This window comes from Melospiza melodia, chromosome Z (assembly GCF_035770615.1).
Source record: "Melospiza melodia melodia isolate bMelMel2 chromosome Z, bMelMel2.pri, whole genome shotgun sequence".
Classification (NCBI taxonomy): domain Eukaryota; kingdom Metazoa; phylum Chordata; class Aves; order Passeriformes; family Passerellidae; genus Melospiza; species Melospiza melodia.
Genome location: NC_086226.1, coordinates 7,095,947 through 7,118,173, shown reverse-complemented (window position 1 = coordinate 7,118,173; position 22,227 = coordinate 7,095,947). Strand labels below are relative to the sequence as shown.

Here is a 22,227-nt window from a genome sequence, read left to right as displayed (position 1 = left end):
TATTTTCAGGCAACAAAGAATATTCTGCTACAGGCTGTAATGGTGTGAACCCACATTTAAAGGGTTTTTTGTGGAGTATGAAGGAGTATCTGAAAGCAATATTCAGGATTTAAGCAATATATGGCAAGTCATAATCATAGCAAGACTATGATTATGTACATAATACAGCAGCAGTCTTAGCCACTTTCAGAATGAGAGATACACCATAAAAGAAAGCTGTTTGGAAGATGCTGGCTTTGGATGGGGACTGTCATGATCTTCCCTTCTCTATAGTGTTAGTGCAATTGCCTGCTCAGCTGTAATATTTTATTTCTACCCTTGCATTTAGGGACAGAGCCATGCAGAACCACAGGGCAGTAAGAGATGCAATAGAGGAGAGTGAGAAAAATCCCATAATGATGGAACAAGCTGCCCAGTGATGAAAATTTCTTTCTAACCCCAAGCAATTAGTGGCTGGCTTATATCATAAAACATGAAGTTTTGTGTCCTATCTACATTTTTATCCAGTCTAATATGGCTGTGGATGTTCTCATTACCCATATAAATGTCTAATCCTTTTATTTTTCATGCTGCTAAGCTCCAGGACTGAATAAAGCCTGTGGCAAGGAGGAGAGGTTTGGAGAGTACAAAAATGCTCATGAGAAGGAACACAATTAGATGGAGCAAACACGTGATGTAAGCTGTGTGGACTTGCTTTCAGCATTTCAGGGACAGACAAAAGCATAATGAGAGGTGGGTGCTTGACCTGGCACTGTTCCCTTTACACCTCTGGTATAACTTAAGGTGTCACCACATTATGGGGAAGCTGAGCAGTGAGAAAGACAAATGTATTGTTCAAGTTACCCTGAGATAAATCCAAACTTTACACAGCTCAGACTGTTTGGATGTCAGCTCTACTGGCAGAAGGGAGCCTGTCTGCCTGCAGCAAAGAGGGGCAGGATGACTGTCACCTTTCTGTGTGTCAGCCTCTTGGGGTTTGTGCAGGGACTTACTGGGCATTGCTGCCTGAGCAAGCCTCTCAGAAACTCAGAGAGAATCAGATTGAGGCCATTGGCTTTTATATAACCATGGATGGAATATCTAACTGAGGTATTCTTTAATTATGGGGTAGTTTGGGATAGTAAGAAAAGCTCAAGCCATTAAGATTCACCTAGAATGAACATATTTTCTCTGTACCCACAGTAATGGATCATCGAAATTGGCTAAAAGGATCTGAATAAACCAGAAAAAAAAGGACAGACATACAGAGAAGTGGGTGAATAAATAGAGAAATGATTGACTGGCAAACAGGCAAACGGAAATAAATGGACAGAAGAACAGATGGCCATGTTTATATAACCTTAAAGACAGAATGCTTTCTCAGTGTTGGGGTTGAACTCACTGAACACACTAAGGGCTCTCTGCAGTCTTCTGATGACTCCAAAATCTCCCCTGTCCTTATGCTGCTACAACACATATATACATGCCTAATTTTGAGTACAGTAAGTCCCTTGATTTTAATTCTGCTTAGAGTTGCACTCAAAGTCCATGTTTGCAAAGTGTTTGTTGGGAGGAGGATAATTATTTGTCAATACCTAGGTAAGGCTTTGGTATTTCTATACTATATGGTATTTTTCCTTGTAGCTCATAAATTCCCCTATGATGATGAATCTTCTGAGTTTTCAGGACTGGCTAAGATTGAAAGAATTATTTTTTCCTAGAGTTTTTGGGGCTTTTTGGCTGGAACATTGAACTCAGTATTTGATTTCCTAACAGACTAGATCAATCTATCAGTTCCCCAGGGTAAAATATTCCTTTGCCAGCTGGTGATTAGGATCAATTAGTAACATTTACTTGGATTTTTTATTGCTATGATTGTTACCATTAGTATGTGTGCAGAAATGGTGTAAAATTACTTTCTAGAGGAAGTGTATTGGAGGAGAGAGCTATCTCAAGTCTTGAGGATGCTGAAAAAATGTAGGTGCACATTAAGGAATGGTAATTGGTAAATTACAGATTTAGACTGTTTGTGTATTTGTAAATACAGGTATAGGGGCAGGTATGGATCCTTTAACCTCCCTCATCCATCTCTGTGTGCCAGTGCTTGCGAAATCACTCCTGTAGTGCTGGCATTTTCGAGCTAGGCACAGTGTGAATCCCAGCAGCAGTTCTCCTGCAGTGTGCCACCAACGGGTGACCCTGAGCCCATTCAGAGGCTATATCAATGCAGCTTCACTCCCCAGGCCTGGTAAGGCAGCAGGATTTGTGTGTAGTGGGCATTTCGGAGATCAACACCTGCTCCCTGCACACAGGAAGCTGCTTGGCTCTGGGGCACGTGGACCCTTTGGATCATCCTCCCGGAGTCATCTGGCTGCGGGGGAATTCCAGCAGGAGGTGCCAGTGCTGGGTGCAAACGGGCTTAGCACAGCTCCTTCAAGGCTAACCAGAAGCAAGACCCTTGGGAGTCCTGCAGGGTCAATGTTCAGCTGAAGCAAAACATGCTGGTTGTCCTGACTGTATTCACCAGACATGCTACCCAGAAGTTGAGCACTCAAATATTCAGTACACAGTTTTTCCACCTCCAACATGCCCTTGATGTTTATCATCCAGATTGAATCGTTTAACACTGTAGCTGCATAAGACACAATACACCAATACAGAGCCCTGGTTGTGTGGGGTGTAGCCCTTCTGAACCCGTGCCACAGGCTATTGCTGGGCAAAGCCTGAGGGTGTGGACAGTATCCCTAGGACTGAGGCAACAGGCTGTGGGCACAGGATGTGTCTGGCTTACCTGGATAAGGGTGAATGCCATTAGCAAACACGGCTTCAGCAGCTGGCTGCCCATTAGCCTGCGGCGGGAGGCCGGTGAAACCATTCACCCCAATGGGAGATGGGATGCTAGGCACAGCTGGTGCAGTTATGCCAGGAGGCGTGCTTCCACCTGAAAGTGAGGGGGACACAAGGGCAGAGCTGGTGAGAGCTGGGAACAAAAACTTTGTGGAGAAAACTGCTGACACAACAGCTGTGACCACCACCCGCAAAACAAACAAACACCTGAGGAATGAAAAAGCTCCCAAGCTGTTGAGCAAAAAATTGGACTGCTTGCAGTCGCTCCCCTGTTCAGAAAGCACTCAAGACAAGCTTGAAAAACCTCCAAAAACTCTCAGCCCCAGCTCCCTACAGCAGTTCCTATCAGATTCCCTTTGGATCTCTGTGGGTGCACTGATTTCCAGGACTGCTCTGTCTGCACTCTCTCATGAATACACCTTTCATGTGCAAACTCATTCTGAACTTTCTCAGCACTAGGGATCCTTAAAAGACTTGTCAGGTTTATTTGTAGCCTAAAGGTAGCCAGTGATGCATTTTTTAATGTTCCTGTTTGGTCCAAACTTGACTTCATACTGTTTTAACAGATATCGCTCAATGAACTGGGGCAAATTTGGACCAAATTTTGTTCCTTTCATGGAATCTTTTCTTTCCTTCTTCCCAGATGCATCCTGTGGGGGACTGTAATGCTGCTATTTGAGAAGAACAAATTTGTCTTTATGTTCTGAGTGGGATCTTGTCACCCACTGGTAGAGAATTCTTGAATTTCTGGGAAGAGAATTAAATCTGTCTGCTACCTCACTGACTTACTCCCATGTAAGTGTAAAACGGCTGGACAGTCTGTTCTTCTTGCAACATGTTCAGGATGATTTCAGGGACCAAAAATGAGTTTTCAATGAGCCTGAAATCATATTTTTCTCTTGCTAGGTGTGCATGGCATGTGAAACTATCTTAACTTCAACAATATCTTTCTCTATCAGGGTATGCTACTGATTGAAAGCACAATTTTTGCAGTAATCTCTCTTTTAAACCAATTGCAGATATTGTCTTCACCATTGCAGCATTCCATGATGGGTTAGTCCAATAACACACTTTAACCCCTGCTTAAATCTGTGTTGGTGCTTTAAGAAAGCTGCTAGAGATGCATGAGATATTTTAATATGTTCAGATTTGAGTAGCCAAAAAAAAAAAGGCAGTACTTCAGCTCATTTCTTATACCCTGAGCAGACAAGCTGCTGCTTCCCCTTTTCTTATTTAAATGGTGTTGGCCTTTAAAAATGTCCTCTGTGGAGGTACAGGGAGCCAGCAGTGGCAACTGAAGTCCAAAGGCAATGCTCTTAGCATATGCCATCAGCTTCCAAATCACAAAGGCTACTTAAAATTTCAGTTGCTTTTCGGGATCTCTCCTTTATTTGCATAGAAAATGTAAATAATATTTTTTTTTCTAAAATTGCAGCAAGGGATTTGTGCTTGCTATTTTGTGCATGTCTAAGGAAGTTTAGGCATATTTATTGGAATTCTTCAATTTTTTTCTTATAAAGAACCCCCCTGGAGAAGTCAGATCTGTAGCTGGAGTAAAACTGGCATAGTGCCACCGTGGAGAACAAATGGTGGTGGTGCATGCCAGTTGTGGATTTCATCCCTCGTTTGAGATCTCTTGCTGTAGCCACACCAGGTGCAGATTTACAACAAGGAGAGAGAGAGGGAGGGAGGGAGGGAGGCAGGGAGAGGAGGAAGAAGGAAGGAAGCCTAAATAAAATTTAATTTCTAGCTGCTCTCTGCAGGTAACAGAGCAGCAGACCCACTGCCAGACCCACTTTTCACCCAGATTGTTGCAGTGATGGGAGAAATGTAGAGCCTGAACCAAACTCTCAGAAATGTCAAATTAATTGCCTCACAATTATGGACTGTTGTCTGAGATAAACCTGACCCTTAATGGAAGACTGTTAAAATGACAGCAAACAGTGTTACAATTTTCTTGGTCTGAATTACCCATAGGGAGTGCTTATTGCACTCCACTGACTGCAGTTCAAATGAGATGTCTAAGTTTTTTATGGTTAAAGCCAGGTGAGATGGATGCTGTCTCTCGTCTATTAGATTTGCCTGGATCCAAAACTCTGAGCCCCTAGGTCCCATGGAAATGAATTAACCTATGGTCATATTCCCAGGAATCCACTCTCCTAGAGGTGGGATGCAGGGGAAACCAGCTGTATTAGGAGGCCTGAAAATTCCAGCACAGAGGCACTGTGCTGAGCCCATACCTCCAGAGCCTCTAGGACTTCTGGGTTACCAGAACTTTTGCTTCAGGAAGATCAAAACACTTCCTTTCTATTTTTTTTCCAATGTTCCAAACACTTTTTCTAGTTCTTGGTTGGTTTTTTTTTTTTTTTCTGAGAACTTTGAAATATTTCATTTTCCTTCCAAGGCAGAAAAAAGATATACTTCAATGACTAGAAATCCTGCTATGAAGCAGAATGATCATTTTCCATTTGGCTTTCTGAATGCTAACAAAAGCCAGCAGGAGAATTAATGTTAGGCTTCAGATATCTCCTGGCTACTCAGAAATTGCTGCTACTGTTGTAGGCTTGCTTGCTCAGACATTATGTGAAACATTTTCTATGCATCTTATCACATGCTTTGTGAGTGTTGTAGTAATACAAGGAGTAATTTCAAAGTCTAAACATTTCTCCCAAGGAATAATTGTCAATGGACATTTCCACAACCTACCACAGAGGTTTTTCATGAAGGAAGCTAGCCATTCAAGGTAAATCTGAAATAATGCCAAAGTGAATAGGGTCTGTGATTGAAAATATGTCATTAGGAGAGTACGAAATTGGCTGCCGTGAAAGACATCAGGGGATCATCTAAACCAGCATCTTATTTTCAATAATGACCAGTCATGGGTAATCCAGAAAGCATGTAAAAAACATGAGTTTCCTCTCCTCTGTTCTGACAGTGAGAGTTTAGCAGTCCCCTCATCCTGTCAAACACTGGAACAGGCTGCCCAGGGAAATGGTGGAGTTGCCATCCCTAGGTGTATTTTAAAGACACAGGCATATGGTGTTGAAGGATATGGTTTAAGGGTGGACTTGACAGTGCTGGGTTAATGGTTAGCCTTGATGATCCTAAAGACCCTTTACAACCTAAATTGCATGATTCTCGGTCTCTGAAAGGCACTGGCCATAGCAGAAGAGGAAATGATTATGCCATAAAAGAGCTGGGATGTTTTTCATGGCACAGAACTTGGTGGGCACAGAACTTGGCTGTTTTACAGGTGTTCTCACAGCCATGATACAGAACATACTCTTTTCAAGAATTTGCTTATATATATTCAAAAGAGCTTGTGCTCTTTTGTGGTGGGTCCATTGCACACTAATGCCTGGATTCAGCTTTCCAGACCCTGACAATATTTGAATTCCAGGCAGTCTTTGTTTGATGTTCTCTCTGCTCCCACCAACACAAAACAAATCTAGCTAATGCAAATATGATAATCTTGCCAGCAGCAGGTTTAAAGGGTGCACATATAATTAAGCCACTTTTTTATTTGGATTTGCAGTAGCTCCTTCGACTTTTTGTTTATACATTTATCATTGTGTAAACATACATTTTGAAATGTGCAGTATAAGATTTTTGAGTCAAGTGCTTTTTCTTGGGTCTCCATAAAGTCTTGTGGAATGAGATCTGTCTTTCTTACTCTCCCTTCTCTCCCCATTCCCTTGAGATATTGTTACAAATGGTCCTTTCAAGATGTGCCTTCAAGTCCTCTGCCTCCCCACCAGACTCTTGTGTATTGGAAAACTTCCCAAATCCTCACTTCTTTCAAGGTTTGGCCCCACTTTTCCTGCTTCCCTTCCCCCCTGCTGTTAGGCCACATGTTATTCCAGAGTATCCGAGCTGATGATTGCTTTGACTTGTCCCTGCCCAAATGGGAATAATCATGTTCTTCAAGCCACAAGAAAGACAGTCCTGTTCCCATCTCAGCTTATTTCTCTACCTGCTGGACCATACTGCACCTCCTAGAATGGGCTTTTTACAGCCTAGCTAGATCCTGGGAGCCCTTCACTGGCTACCTGTCTCTGTTGCTGCAGCCAAAAACCCTCAAACTGCACATCCAGGTAACACCAGATGTCTTCCTTGAGTGCCTTCTGTCCAATTTCACAACAGGGGGAAATGATTATGTGTCCCAAGGGCAAAATTCATCTTGTTGATGACATTGCATCTCACCACAACCCTATTTTTCTAGTCTGTGGGGCAGCCTGGCTGTGATAGCACCAACACTGACACCCTGGACATATATATGTCCCAATAAACCAGTGTAGGCCGCTGTGGGATGTTTTGTGACATTTGGAGGGTTCTTGGAGATAAAGAGAAGTTGTGTGCGGGATTAGACTGAGAAATGTCATAGAAGCACAGAATAGTGAATGTTCTTTCTAAGATCATTGTGTCCGACCATTAACCCAGCAGTGCCAAGCCTGCCACGAGGGCATGTCCCTAAATTCCACATCTACATGCCTTTTACATAATTCCAGGGACGGATGCTGGTTCACTGCCCTGGGCAGTCTGTTACAGTGTTTGACAACCATTTTGGGAAAGAAACCTTTTCTAATATCCAATCCAAACCTCCCCTGGTGCCACTTGAGGCCCTTTCCTTTGGCCCTCCGCTTGTTACCCGTGAGGAGACCCTGATGCTCAGAGGAGGATCCCAAAGAGCTAACAAATCCTGCCAGCCGTCCTGCGTGACCTGGCCTGGTTTCCCTGCCCTCTGCCCCCTCCGTCCCGCCGTGCCCGTACCTGAGGTTGGAGTCATGGGGGCAGCTGCCAGGCCGTTCATGTTCAGAGCCGCCATCTGCTGCATCTGGGCCGCGGCGAAGGCGGCCATGGGGTTCAGGTACCCGCCCTGCGCCACCGAGGCCATGATGGCCGCTTGCTGCTGCATCAGCTGGAACAAAGAGAGCAGGGAAAAAATATCACGCGGTCACTGGCGGGGCAGCCTGTGGCACCGGCTCGAGGAGGGCACCCAGGAAGGGCGGGATGCATCCCGATGTTTTGGGGTGTTGGCACGCCACCCCTGTGGCACCCCCCAGGACAGGCCGTTCTTCTCGCCACAGGGGCTGGAAGCAAAGGGTGCCTTGGCAAATTGTTTTTTTTATGGTCCCCACCCCATCATGTGGAGGTCTGCTGTGACCTGGACCTGTCCCACCAATTGAGAAAGGCAGAGAAAAGTCTTTGTACAGACAAAGCACAATATACCTGAGCAGAGTGGTTTCGTGGCTTATGTTGCTTATGTCAAAATTCTGGAAAAGCTTGGAGGTTACTGATGGGAGTGTATGTAGGAAAAGGGGATTCTTTCTCCAAAGCAGAAATTTTGACTAGTTCTCTAGGGATAATCTGTTTTTTTCTTCCCCTGTCAGTGACAAAAAACAACTTTTCCTGGTCCCGCTAGGAGGCTTCAGCTGGGTACTGAGAAAAACCACAACCAAAACTCCTAACCAGATCATAGCACCGACTTCCAACACTATCAGAAACCCTCAGAAGTGCCGTACTTCACTTCACTCCCTTCTCTTCCCCAATGAGAAGGGAGCTCCCCTTGCTTGTTTTAGCAAGATTAGATTTGTCTAATGAGAAAACCCCTTCCCTGTGGTTTTGATCTGGGTCAACCTTCTCAGTTAATTTTCTCTAGGAAGTCACAATGTTGCTTCTTTCAGGGCACCTACAAAAGTCAGAAATAAGGAACCCAGGCAGCATTTTCAGGCATTTGGGGCTATAAATTTTGGAGCAGAATGCTGGTGAATGTTTATGAAGCCTGGGAATGCTTTTTTCATTAAAACAAGGCTTTGTAATCCTTATGTTACACTCAGAGCCCAGCACAGAGCTCGCGAGGTTCATGTGGACAGTATGGCTGCAGAGAGATTTTAAAATGGTCCTGGTGTGAAGGATAAGACAGTTTTGTTGAAGCTGCTTCTTGTCTCCTTTCCTGATGCTGAACAAAGAGCCAGACAGGGCAGGAATGTCTGAGCATCCAACCCTCAGCAGTGACAATTTCTGGGTGCTTAGAGAAGGGGAGGCGGGGAAAAGAACACGTACAGAAAATTTGGGAAAACTGCACATTCCCCAGTCTCTGGTAATCTGTGACTTGATGATAATAGTGGAAAAGAGAAATGTTTTTCTGTGGTGATTTTGGAAGTGATTCATGTCTTTGCTGTCTCCAAAATCTGAATAACTCTGTTTCACTGCTCTCTCTGATTTCACTCTCTCTCCCATCAGGAAATCACCCTCTGATGCTGTACTTTAAGCACATGGGACATGCTTCTCAGAATTAAACAGACCTCAGAAGTCATGGCAAGGAACAGACTGTTCCCTTCTGTTCGCTTTAATATTGAAATATCAGCTAAATTAACCATTCTTACACATGTACACTAAAACAAACCCTTGAAATCACTGCACTCATTCAAATGCTGAAACTTTCCCTGCCACCATCCATCAACAGTCCAAAGTAAGGGGTGCTCTGACAAAAACCTGCAGAATAACTATGCACAAATTATGTGAACTTGCTTTGGTTTCTCCAGCAATAAAATGTAACAGAGGATACCTGACTCTACACATTGTCAGACTACAGGTGAAATGTGTTCTACTGGATTTGAGTATTGTTATTTTTTGAAGCCTAATAAAGATTGGTGGCAAAGTGATGACTTTCCCTTTGATGGTCGATCACCCTGTTTTATTTTACCCTGCACAAGGCACTTTTACATTTTAATTAGTGATATTTTGCTCTTTGTAATTACTGGTGGAGTGATTAGACAATCTTTTTTATTATACACTATGATGATTCTCCTTTAAGGAGTACATTTGTTCCTGGGCATCATTTGAGTTAATTCTCCAGAGGAGGTACTGAGCAGGCAATATTAGAAATTATGCCAAGGAAGTCAAGGAGGAAGGGGAATCCATCCACCCATCTTTAACACTGGATTGACTCCAACACTATGTGTGCTGACTCACATCTCATTTTCTGTTCTAGGTATTTTTACCTGGGTGATACCTAAAGATTTGGGTTTGTTTTTAAAAATATATTTTTCACAGATTTGTAGCTTTGTAGATTTTAATAAATAGTTTTATAGCCTCTAGCACTTTCTTACCCCTTTTCACTTTGATGTGGTAAAAATCCTAACCTGTGACATGGGAAACTAGATCAGGTTCTTCTGCTACAAAGCAGAGGTGCTCCTGCAGGGAACATTCACCCAATATCTATTATTCTCAGTGCTCTGTGGATGAACTCTCTGAGATGATTTAGAGATATGGGAACCCCTCTGGATGTTGAAATGAGCCCTTCACACCATGACCCAGAGGACACAGGCCTCTCTGCAGCCTTCAGACCAAGTCAACAGAGTAAAAGTGGGGTTGCTGGAGCTGGAAGGAACGAAGCATTCCCCACCTGAGCACAGCTGTACACCCCAGCTGGTGGCTTTGCTTCCTTGCCTGGAGAGGTGGCCTCAACCAAGGCACAGGAATGTCTGGATGTTCCAACCCTTGACAAATTTCCTGCTGAACTTCTGAGGTCACAGATCCCATTTGTGGCCATGCCACTCTGTCTGGAGGGGCTCAGGGGCAGAGGTTGTGGGGAGGAAGAGGGGGCTCCTGCCCAGCCCAGTGGTTGATGGTCAGAGCTTGGAGAGTGCAATGGCACCACGAGGGTGGGAGGACAGGAATTCAGTCACCTTGAAAGGAGCTGAGTGCGTAAGACCCACCTGCTTCCCCCCCAGGGTGGCTCTAGGGAAATTTACAGCAGGAGAACAAGTCCTGTAAGGGTCACCAGTCTTCCTTCTAAAACCCCCAAGGCATTCCCAATGAAAGTCACCCCACTCCTTCCCCAGCTCCCCCTGAAGACAAATGTCCCATCCACTCTCCTTTCACTTTGAAAGAGACCCAGTGCATGGTCCCAGTTAATAAAGCTGTAGAAAGTGAGGCAGTGACCCCACCAGAGGCAAATCAATAGCAGCAGGGCCCCTGGGTATTGTGTACTTTAAAATATGCCATTTGAAATGCAGATTTTCCCTGCCTGGGCTGGGGCTACAGAGCACTAATCAGGAAGGCAGCAGCCTTATTATCTCAGGCTGATCCAAGGGGACAGAGAGGAGCTTTTCCCTCCCTTAGCTGAAAGGACGTACTTCCTTCTGCTTCTCTTACTTCCTTTGCATGACCTTTGCCTCAGCATTTAGAGCTTTTCCCCATTCATTTTAGCAATTCGTTCCTTCTTTCCCGCTGTCTTTTCTGTTGCTCAAATATTTATCTTCTGAGGAGACCAGGAGGTGCTACCAGACCTGTTCCTGCCCTTGGAACCAGCACCCCAAGAGACAGGAGCCTGCAGTCACCATCCCAGGGCTGGGAACAGGTGGAGAGGCCCTGGAAAAGCCATCTAAAGCATGGGAAGGGGTGGCAGAGTTGTCTGATCAATACAGACACATGTAAGGGCTTGTCTCACTCATCTTTTTCCTACTGAAAGTTGCAATGATACTCAAGGGCAGGCGATAATGTCTTTTTCTTACAGGAGGAACAATTGCGTGGGGGATGAAGGAACTTTCTCAGAACAAAAATCCTGCTAGAAATAGGAAAAGCAATGCCTTCCCCATGCCCCAAAAGAAATGTGTGTGAAACTGAAGAGGGGGAAGAGGAGAAAGGGGGATTATTTCTGATGAGCTCTTTCTGAAATAGCGTGATCATTGCCCTCCGGTCTTACTCTGAACAATGTGATGACCTTCTCCTTTTTTCCAGTGCTATTTTCTATCTTTGTGTCTGAACCACGCAATGCTTTGTTTGATTTTTCATATTCTTCATTCAGTAATAATAATAGTAATAATAATAGTAATAATAATAATAATAATAATAATAATAATAATAATAATAATAATAATAATAATAATAATGTAGTGGTAGTAGTAGTAGTAGTAAGAGTATCCCACACTTCCCACCTCTAATGATCTATACAGACTTAGCTAATGAATCCTCATGGTATCCCTGTGATAGAAAGAGGTAAGTAAAGTAATCAATCAAGCAGTAATACGACTCATATTTGGTAAAATTGTGTAATTGACAAATTCATGTCCGCTACACCTAACTGGCTATTGGGAGGTAAATCTAAAAATACTTTACAAGCCTTGAAACAAACAGAAGATAATTTGTAGAAAAATCAGAATTGTCCTTCATACTTGTTGTGTTTTCTTGGAAATAGAAATTTCTGCTTTGAAAACAATATTTAAATATAATTAGGATATTAAAAAAACCTAAACAAATATGCAACACCCGGATTCATGTCTTAGTGTCTTTCCAAAGTCTGACACACAATAGCTTGGGTTCCTAACTTCCTGGGAACTTTGGAAAACCCCCCAAAAGACCTAAAAAATTTGTATGTAGAGCCCAAATCTTAGTGTTCATTATTTCCAGTGTTCATTATAACCTGGGAGCTGCTGGTCAGAAATATGGTATTATCCCTGCTAAAAAGTATTATGGCTTCAAAATAGCTTCCTCTTCTGGAACGGTTAAGTGCAAATAATTTGCATAACAGGTACTATTTACCAAATATACTGTCCCATTTTGGTAATTTAAATGTATTAACTATTATATCCAGAAGGCAGCCTACAGTCAGTAATTTTCCCCTGATTTCATAGGGCTAGCTGATTTCTTTTTTTAACTATCTCTCCAAAATAATTTCACAGTCCAAACTGAAGAAATATTGGAAAAAGCAATTCTTCCTGTCAGCACTACCTCAGATCATTTAGCAGAAATATCCTTTCACCTCCATTGGAGCTGGACAGGGAGGCAGAGCGGGGCACCCAGGGTTTTGTGGTCAGCGTGGTGGTAACTGCTGCCCTAACTTCCCAAGGAGACCACTTAAGGTGATGTCTGAGAGCTCTGCTGCGCTGGATATTCCAAATTTTTGCTGCAGTTATTTTCTGCAGTTCAGGAGCAGCAGCCATTTGTACCTTTTCAGAGTGAGGAGAGCTGGGATTTACTGAGAAAGGACTTGTTCGAGGCCAGAGAACAAATGTCAGCATTGCCTGTGCTGTCTCTGTCCCAGCCTGTCTCTTTTTACACACTGACTCTCTGCCTAACCCCTGCTGCAGGATGCAATCAGTCCCATGGCTGGAGTTTGGCCAGAAGACTGTGGCTAACAGTCCCAACCCATTTTTTATGCAAACTTGATTTATGACTTTGATCTTATCTTAAATAATTTAAAAATTAAATAATTTATACAGAATCTGTCACTTTCCAAGGCTCTTTCCTTTGTTCTTGCTTTGCTCTTCTGCATTTTCCCATCTCCCTCACCCTTTTTTGATCTGTGCACATTTCCTTTCTGCATGGTGAGGCATGAGACATGTCTCACTGACATGAGACAGGCACTAAACACTCCTTGCCCCTTTCATTCAAAGAAAGACCTGCAGGAACTGTAGATTATTTGTACCAGGGCTGTACTACCACCATCCACAGGCAGTTTTGACTGTCACTGCTTGTGATTCTGGGCTTGGCCACCCTGAGTGGGTGAGCTGTGCTCTGTGAAGTGGGGAGTGTGCCTGCAGGTTCTTCCTAGGCTGGCAGAAAATCAAAGGTGGTGCCAGGCAACATCACTCTCCTCCTCTCCAGGCTGAGCCCAGATCCATACCTCAGCCTGGCCTCAGTCTGCAGGAGCAGCTGTCAGTACCCAGCTGATGTAGATCCACCGTAACCCAACAATGAAAGGGGCTGGTGCCCTGTACCCTTGTGAAATAAAATAAATAATTGCTCCATAAAAGGGGAAGTCAAATGAGTATGGGAAGGTATTGCTGAAGAGAAAAAAACTAAAACAATCAAAAAACTCACCCTGAAATAAATTAGAGTAGGGGCTCTGGGAGCTTTAGGAAGCTATGAAATCTGACTTGCCTTGAGCTGCATACAAAAGAGGTGAGGTGGGTCTGATGTGACTTTCTGTGCCACTGAAACAGCAGACAGAGTTGGTGCCAAGCTTTGTCTGGGCTGCTTGACGGTGGCACAAGAGGAGGGGATAGAAAACCACACACAGTGGAGAACTCCCCTTGCTTCCTCATTTTTTTGCCTCTGTGTCTGAGGCCAGATGGCTGCTGAACCCCAGGACTGGTTGCTTGGCTGAGACCATGGCTGTTATCAAGGTTAAAGTTAAGTTGGGGCTGAGGGGGTTGGCAGCGTGCAGCAGCCTGAGAGCTGTGGCATGGCCATTTGCTGGGCTGTGAGGGAGGTAACCTGGGGTCCAAATCTGTCCTGATAGCAACAATAAACTTTATCTGTCAAACTTTAATGGTCTGAGACCCTTGCTGCCTCTCCTCAGTGGTGCTGCTGCGTTGGTGAAGCCATGGCTCTGTCCACCAATCTATCAAACAGATACACCATGGGGTTCCTGCTGCACTGGCCACCTTGGTTTCATCGAGGCTTTTTGGAGATAATCTGGTCACAGTGACGTGCAAGATGCTTCTCTGGGGAAAATTCAGCCAGAAGCTGCAGAAATGGGGTCCTGAGCAACCTCCTCCACGGGGAAAGACCATTAGAAACTATTGAAAAACCACTGTCATGGGGTTGCTTGGGAATTGTTATACAGAAACATCAGTCAGGTCTGTTCTGCTGGGGGATAGCTGGGCGGACAGGCTAGGAATCAGAGAGCCTGATGTCTCAGGCTTGTGGTGGTCTCACTATGAAGCATTGAGGCAATTCTTACTCTTGTTACTGTCACACCACCCTGAGAAAGCTCATGGAGAGACAGCACAAGAGAGAGCCGCGTCCCTGAGGGAGAAGAGAAAATAAATAAACCTGATCATCAGGCTTATTTGCACATGAAGAAACAAGATCAGGGGGTCAAACAATTCAACCAATGTCACAAGAGTTGCTGGTGGCAGTGGCATCACCAGTCATGACAATCCTGATATTTCAGTTTCCCTCCTCTTGCCTTGCCTTAGCTCTTTGACTTCAGGCTGGGTAAAACTGCTGTCTCCCTCTCCCTCCGTGCTATCGATCCCTCCATCTCCTGCTGGCATTTGCTAGGTGCCAATCACCCTGATATCTGAGAGCCAGCAGCCTGGGCTGGATTAATCGGGACCAAGGCAACGTCACAGAGCCCCGGCTCTGCCTTCCCTCCCTTTTGTGTGAGCCTGTGAGATGGAGCAGATAGGGAGGCTGATTGAGAGACAGCCTCTGAGCACGCTCTGGGTCCACAGGCGCCACACAGAAATGTGATCCCATCATTTAGACAGCTCCCAAGTCCCCAGGGTAATTGGTGTCACCAGCTTGTCATATCCAATGGGTCAAGATCTAAAACTTATTTTTTTCCCCCCTTATTAGCATTTTTATCAGAAAAATATAAAATAAAAGAGTATGGGTCTAATTCTGCTTCCACAGAAATCAACATGAAAAATATCCATTTGTTTCAAGTGGATGGGAGCAGACCAGAAATTGTTTTTCCTCTTCCTTCTGTCCTGATTCCTCACCTCCCCTCATAATGCACCTGTCTTATCTCGTGACAAACAAAGGAAACTTGTGGTGTAAAGGTGCAGACAACATCCTCTCATATCAGCATAAACCTTGTCTGGAAATTAGAAGAGTTACTCTAGATTAAGAATAATGCAAGAATAGTTTTTGGACCAGGACATCAGGACAGTGGTGTCTTGGCCATCTCTCCAGCTGCCTGATCAATGTCTGCAGAGTGACACTGAAGCCACTTCTCCTGCCTGACAACCTCAGCAAATGTTTGTCCCAAGCTGTCTGTGGATTGCCTCCTGTTAATTCCTCTGGTTCATGGGGGCAAAGGTGCTACATCCCTCTGAGAGTCTGCTGGCCACTAACCCAGGCTCATTTGGGATTTACTGTCTCTTTTCCTCTTCCTGCAGCTTTCTCTGGCCAGGGGGAGTGTTAAACACAGAGGAAGTAACTCTTCTACAATGTGAGGAGGGGAGCAGAAGACAAGGAAAAGACAGAGACTGACGTTGACTAGGAAGAAAAATGAAGATAACCAAATAGAAGTAAAAATAGAATTTTTCCAGAAAAGAGAGAATAAAAACTCCAGAGGTGCACCAAGAGGTGCAGCTGTAAGGAGAGAAAGAACTTCAGTGGAGCTCTACAGCACATCCTCACAATTCTGCATGGCTCACACAAGGGGTGGGCTGGATTGTACACAACCTACTCCTTGTGTGAGGCACAGGGCTTTCAGAGAGGAAATGTCAAGAGCTTCAAATTAAAAAGGAAACACTGTGATATAATGGGAAATACTTGGTGCCAACACATGAGAAAGAAACAGTCAGGGAAGAAAGGAAAACCTTGTGGTCATTGCTCTGGAAGGAGTGTTGGCACACCAAAGTGTTATTCCTGAGCTGGTCCTACATACCTAAGCAAGGTTTGGGTCTCCCATTCAGTAAGGTGCTACTCTGGACAATGTGCTCAACAGCACTTCCCTCCTGAGCACAAATTGTGCAGGGGGCCACATTTTGTCATCAAATAGAAGAAGTAGCTATGTACACTGCCACTGCCTGAAAACCTGCTTGAGAGAAAGCAGCCAAAGTCACTGGGAAGTATTGTGTCTGCCTGCTGCAGGCACCACCTCCACCTTCCTCCAAAATATCTGGCAGAGAGCCCAAGTTACCTGGTACTGGTCTTGTCTTGCAGATCCTTGTTAATTTTATCCTAATGAAAACAAGTAATTTCAGAGGCATCCATTTAATAACATCATAAAGACCCCAGCGCCTGTACAGTCACGTCTTCTCAGGTTTGGTATGCCCACAGGAAACCTGAAGTTAGCACAAGAGGATTTTTCCCCAGTCTGTTTCAATCATACTGTTTGGGGCAGCAGGATTTTGTGTGGGCATATGTCTGTGTGTACATTTCATTATCATCTACCATGCTTGTGAATCTAAAAGCATTTCTCTCAACAGCTGGTGTTTTGTCCTGTGGTCACTCCAAAGGTACCCATGCTGATGCAAGGCACAGCAGGGTATTGGTGATGTGAGGCCGAAAGCTGGGATAACTGGGATAATTGGGATAAAGTGAGCAGGCTTATTTTATCCAAATCCTCAAAGTGTAGTGTGTTTTCATTCCACAACAATGGCTTAGTCCCCCTAGTAAATGTTCTGCCTAGGTCCACACATATCCAAAAGTTACTGCTAGAGCTGTCTATGGCACCTAGGAGACACCTGGGAGATTCCCAGAGCCTACCCTGGAAGGCACGGCTAATTTTTACTCCCGTCATGTAACCAGTTCAACAGATAAGCCACTGCTTCCTCTTCTGCTCAGGTTTTTTGTCCACTCCCACGAGTTTTTGTGCATTTCCAGGTGATAGTCCCCCCTCCCATGAACACTCAGAGAGCTGCTGTCTATACTTACTGCCTGTGCATAGGCTCCATAAGCTCCAAACTGGATGGCCATGGGGTTGAACATGCCCATTTGTCCTGCCATTTGCTGCATGCGCCTCATCGTACGCTCCTTGTCCGTGTCCGCAAACTTCACCACCAGGCTTGAAGAGGCTCCCTGCAGCACAGGAAACAAAAGGAGACACACAGGGAATCAGAGCCTGATGCACTCCAGCTCATCAGTCCATACACCTAACACAGATTTAGTGGAATGGAATTCAGGTGCTGATGTTTTCCGTGCAACCTATCAGGCTGGGAATTTTGGCTTTTGCAAGAGAGCGCGAGCATCAAGAGGCAAAGGACCCTGGAGGGTGAATGCCAGCAGCCTGGCTCCTAGTTTCCATAATTCCAAAGCTTCTAGGATGTCATTTACATTTTCTCTGCAAAAGTTGCTGCCTTATTCTTTCAACTTTCAGGCCCAGAATGTTGAGTCAGAGGACAAAGATCTGGACATGGTGCAGGGAAACGTAGGAGGCTTTGCTGCATGAATGTGGTAGGATTTGTAGACTGATTTGTTTTGGTGGAATGGGTGAGGTCTCTGCATTCCAGACCCCTGAAGTGGATCACGCTTTCAATGCTGCGTCCTGTAACCCCCAAGCCCAATGGGAAATCCCTGTCCAGCCTTGGAGACAGGAGTCAGTATGCTAGGCAGGGTGTATGTGCCATCATGAAACAGCATCTCTTCAGCACTGCCAGATTAAGGGACCAAAAGTAATACTGGAGGGACCTGAGCTCCCTCTCCACAAACAGTAGGAAATAGAGGCTACCAGGAAAGAGCCCACACATTCCCAGGAAAGATCTACAATATTAGGATTATATCTGTAGTCAACACCAGGGCAGAACTATGGATGATCATCAGAGCTGCCTGCAGAAATCTGTGAAAAATGCAGTGCTTTTGGGAATGAAAGAAATCCCTCTCCTTCCCACAAGTAGATGAAGGGTCAATAGCTGCAATCCTTAAATTTCTGATAGGGGGCAGAGATGAGAAGAAATATATCTACCTAGGAGGACATTTTTTGGTCTTTCTCCAAGGAAGTCCTAACTTCATGGGTTGGTTGCTTCCCCACAGGGTAAGGAAGGGAAGGAGGAGGTGCAGGGGAGGGACAATCTGGCTGCAGCCCTGACAGCAGTGGGCATTGCCCTGGGAGCTGGGCTGCCCCCCAGCCTGGGGAGATGGGCAGGACATTGACAGTGAGCAGCTGAAATAATTGTGCTCCCACGGCTTCTGTTCTGACAAACTGGTGTTCACTGGTCAAAGTACTGTCAGTGGGGAAACAACCAGCTCAGTTCTGGCTGTGGCAGTAGAGGAAGAACAGCTCCATGCCAGAGGAGCTGAACTGTTGCAGGACCCTTGTTGTCCTAGCAGAGGATGAATTTTCTGGAATTGCACAATAAAAATATTATTAACTGGCTTACACATGCCCCTATGTACCTGCAAAGAGAAAAAATAATCTCAGCAAAAGCGGAATTGCTCTGCTACAAATTAGGAGGAGTGTAGTAAACCACAGCTATAGATATATGTATAAATAAGTCTAAGCTATACATATTCAATAGCCTCTTCAGATTCTCAGTTATGAATAAAGAGTTGAGGAATTAACCTGCTAAAAAAAGACCCCAACAATCTAACACCACACAATGAGTGATGCTCCCTTGGATTAGCAATCTGTACTGGGAGAAAGTGATTTTCATTGGCAAAGAATCTTTCTTTTTGACCTGTTAGTCTCTCTCTAATAAATCTCTAACCCACTCACACAATGTGATGAAGAGCAAGGTTTTGAAAGAAGTGCTTCAGGAAAACAAAGGGATGCAGAGATGAATGCTCCATTCAAAGATGGAGAGCAATCTTCAGCAGTTATTATAAAACCTAAACAGAAGGGGGAGTGGAGGAGGAGAGAGAAAAAACCTGTAGCCAAAATTCCCCTGCATTTCTGTTGAAGGCTGGGTGACTTTTAATTTTTCTTCAGATCACATGATGCAGATATTGATCCTTCCCCAAATCACACTCTTAATTGCAGCTCATCGACAAATGAATATTTTAATGCATACATTTCCTGCTAATTATCACCTGGACCAGTTCTTAATTAGATTTCAACACTCATTTAATTAACCCTGATCCAAGAGACTGTTTGGTAACTTGCATCTAATGATTTAAACCTATTTGCAGCTGTATTGGAGGGAGGCACTGGTCCACAGCAGATTGGGCTGTTCAGAGCTGCTGTTGTGATTTGCAGAGCAGAGCCTGCATCATGATGAGCACAATGCAGGATGGAGGATTTTGAAACTGAGTGAGAGTGTCTTCATTTTTGCAGAAGGCGTTTCTTCTGCTGTGACCTGCTCCTGTTAGCATGACAGGCAAGTGTAAATAAGTTGGTGTCTTCTTCCTTCTCCTTTTCTCTCGCTCTCTATTTGCCCTGGAAGTCTTAGGGCCAGGGAACTGCCTCAGGCATTTGGTGATGCCTCACACTGTTGAAAACCAAGCTATTATTGTAGATGGCATCATGAAAACATGGGTAACTTCCACATGAAGTGCTGGCCCCTGGAGTGTTCTTCCCTTCTGATGTGAGTCATAGTGACTGCACAGCAGCTGTTTGACCCAATGGGATCTCATCTTGCCTCCTGAGAGATGTTTTTCTGGGCTGCCTGTCGCAGCAGGACTTCAGGCCTCTTTGAACATTGCTATCATATACACGGGGCAGAAAGGCCATTGGCAAATAGATTCAAGCTAGACCACACACTACAAAGAAGGAAGAGAAAAAGACGAGGTTTTCCTGAGAGTTCTCTGCAATGAGATGTGCATGTAAGCGGTTAAAGTTGTGTAGCCAGTAGAGATGCTGCACTGCTCTTGAATATGGAGACTGACCTTGGGATTGATACTTTCAGTGTGTGGTTCCTCATGTGCAGCTCTTTGATGTGGCCCAAAGGAAATCAGGCAGTAAACTGTATCAGATCAGCCAGTGTGGGACTTTTAACAGTGGAGCCAAATATTGCTGTTCATATACAGCAGAACAGGGCTGCTTTCTACTCCAGTGACTGCTACTAATCCACTGGACAGCAATAGAAATGCCCCAGAATGGGCCATGTTTTCCATGGGGTAAAAATGCTGCAGCCCTTCATCTGGATTATTTATTGCTTCCGTGAGGAGTTAAACCATGGTGTAAATCAGCTGTTGTCTGCTGGCAAAGGCAATAGGTCCTGTCTGCTGTGTCATTTACTAGTAATACATAATCTCCAGTTCTCAGACTGGACCTCATATTTTGCCAAACCCCATGAGAGTTACACTGGGTAAGTCAATAACATTTGAAATGTACTTCTACATTTTTCAGAGGAAAGGACCTGTTCATTTCTCTACCCTGCAGACCCACAGTCAGAAGATACTATCATGAAAGTGAGCCTTCCTGCTGGTGCCTCTGCAATAGGCTGCTTGCAATTGGAATTTATCTCTTTTCCCCTCAAATCAACCTCCTTTTTCAAGTGCTTTGATATCTACTGATGAAAAGAATGATAAGGGCTAAGTATTATTATGCTTCTCCTATTCTCTCTTGGGCCAGCAAGTCTACTTAATATGGCTATCTTTCTTCCCATCCCCCTACCACGCATGGTAATGAATTGCTCCCCTTAGTCAGCAGAGTCAGGCACTCTCTAGGTTGGTGGGGCGAGGGAAAAGATGGAGGAAAAATCACTCTGCGCCACACTCACTTTGTAATCCCTAATCAGAGCCCTCTGTGAGAAAAACTAATTTCCCAGGCTGTCTTGACGTGTGAAATAAAGTCATTCTTGAAAACAGGAGCTTGACAGGTCGCTTGTGAAATTTTATATTCAGCTAAAAATAAAATATCCATCCATTGATATTTCATTTAAAGGCAAAGGAAAACAAATCTATTGCCTGGTTGTTGGAACTTTTTCTCATTAGATATGGTCTTCCAAATGGAGTGTATACACGGATTAAGTAAAAGCGTTTCAGGAGGCCAAACATTACTACCCAGGAGCAGGGAAAAATCACGGAATCACAGAATCAACATGGATGGAAAACACCTTTGAGATAATTGAGTCCAACCTGTGACCAGACACCACTGTGTCAACCAGACCATGAGGGCCACATGCAGTCTTTCCTTAAACACCTCCAGGAACTGTGACTCCACCACCTCCCTGGGCAGTCCATTCCAATGCCCCATCACCTTTTCTGTGTAGAAATTCCTCCTAATGTCCAACCTAAACCTCACCTGGAACAGCTTAAGACTTTGTCCTCTTGTCCTATTGCCTGGGAGGAGAAACTGACCCTCACCTGGCTACAGCCCCATTTCAGAGAGTTGTGGAGAGAGATGTAGAGGATACGCCCTGAGCCTCCTCTTCTTTAGGCTAAACGACCCCATATTCCTCAGACATTCTTGGCTATCTTGCAGGTGTGATGGCGCCCAAGATGATCTGTTCCACAACCTTGCTGGGGACCAAGGTCAGGCTGACAGGTCTGTATTTTTCTAGACCCTTCTTCCAGCCTTTCTGATGGATGCATGTCACATTGGCACCTCCAGCCATCTGGGATCTCCCCGGTGGGCCAGGACTGATGGTAAATGATGGAGAGGGGCTTGGTGAGCTCTTCCACCAGCTCCCTCATCACTTTAGGATGGATCTCATCTGGTCTCATAGACTTGTGAGCCCCTAAGTGACTCAGCAGGTCTCTTTCTGCTTCTGCTTGGATTACAGGGGGGCTGTTTTGCTTCCCATCCCTGTCTACTAGCTCAGGTGTCCAGTTGCTTCTCCCTAGAACAATATTCTTAGGAAAAGTTCTGTGAAGGTCTGGCCTTGCAGAATATATGCATGAATTTCCTTTTCCTGCCAGCCCTATAAATCTGCTCTGATTCCTTAGGTTACTAATCTCCACAGATGGTTAGACACCTTTTTCCTTCAAAACTGATGAATCTGGGCCTAATTTGCCAAAGTAATTACGGTGCGTTTCACTTTAAGCTTAGTGAATCTCCTGCTGGAGGCAAACATACATTTAAGTCCTTTAACACAAGACTGTCTCGTGTAGGTG

General features: G+C 44.6%; 1 protein-coding gene across 15 annotated transcripts in view; it reads right to left on the bottom strand.

Annotated features, from left to right (window-relative positions):
* The window catches only part of CELF4 (CUGBP Elav-like family member 4), a 711,932-nt gene that overhangs the window by 78,210 nt on the left and 611,495 nt on the right, over nucleotides 1-22,227 (bottom strand). For 14 of the 15 annotated variants that reach the window (XR_010031333.1, XM_063181194.1, XM_063181200.1 and 11 more), the window contains exons 6-8: nucleotides 17,170-17,313; nucleotides 7,597-7,744; nucleotides 2,771-2,920 (exon numbers count right to left, since the gene is read on the bottom strand). Coding sequence is in view for 14 of the 15 variants with exons in the window: in XM_063181194.1 (XP_063037264.1) it covers nucleotides 2,771-2,920; nucleotides 7,597-7,744; nucleotides 17,170-17,313 (442 nt within the window). In the remaining variant the exon portion in view is untranslated. The remainder of the gene's footprint in view (nucleotides 1-2,770; nucleotides 2,921-7,596; nucleotides 7,745-17,169; nucleotides 17,314-22,227) is intronic. The other variant, XM_063181192.1, reaches the window with a different exon arrangement.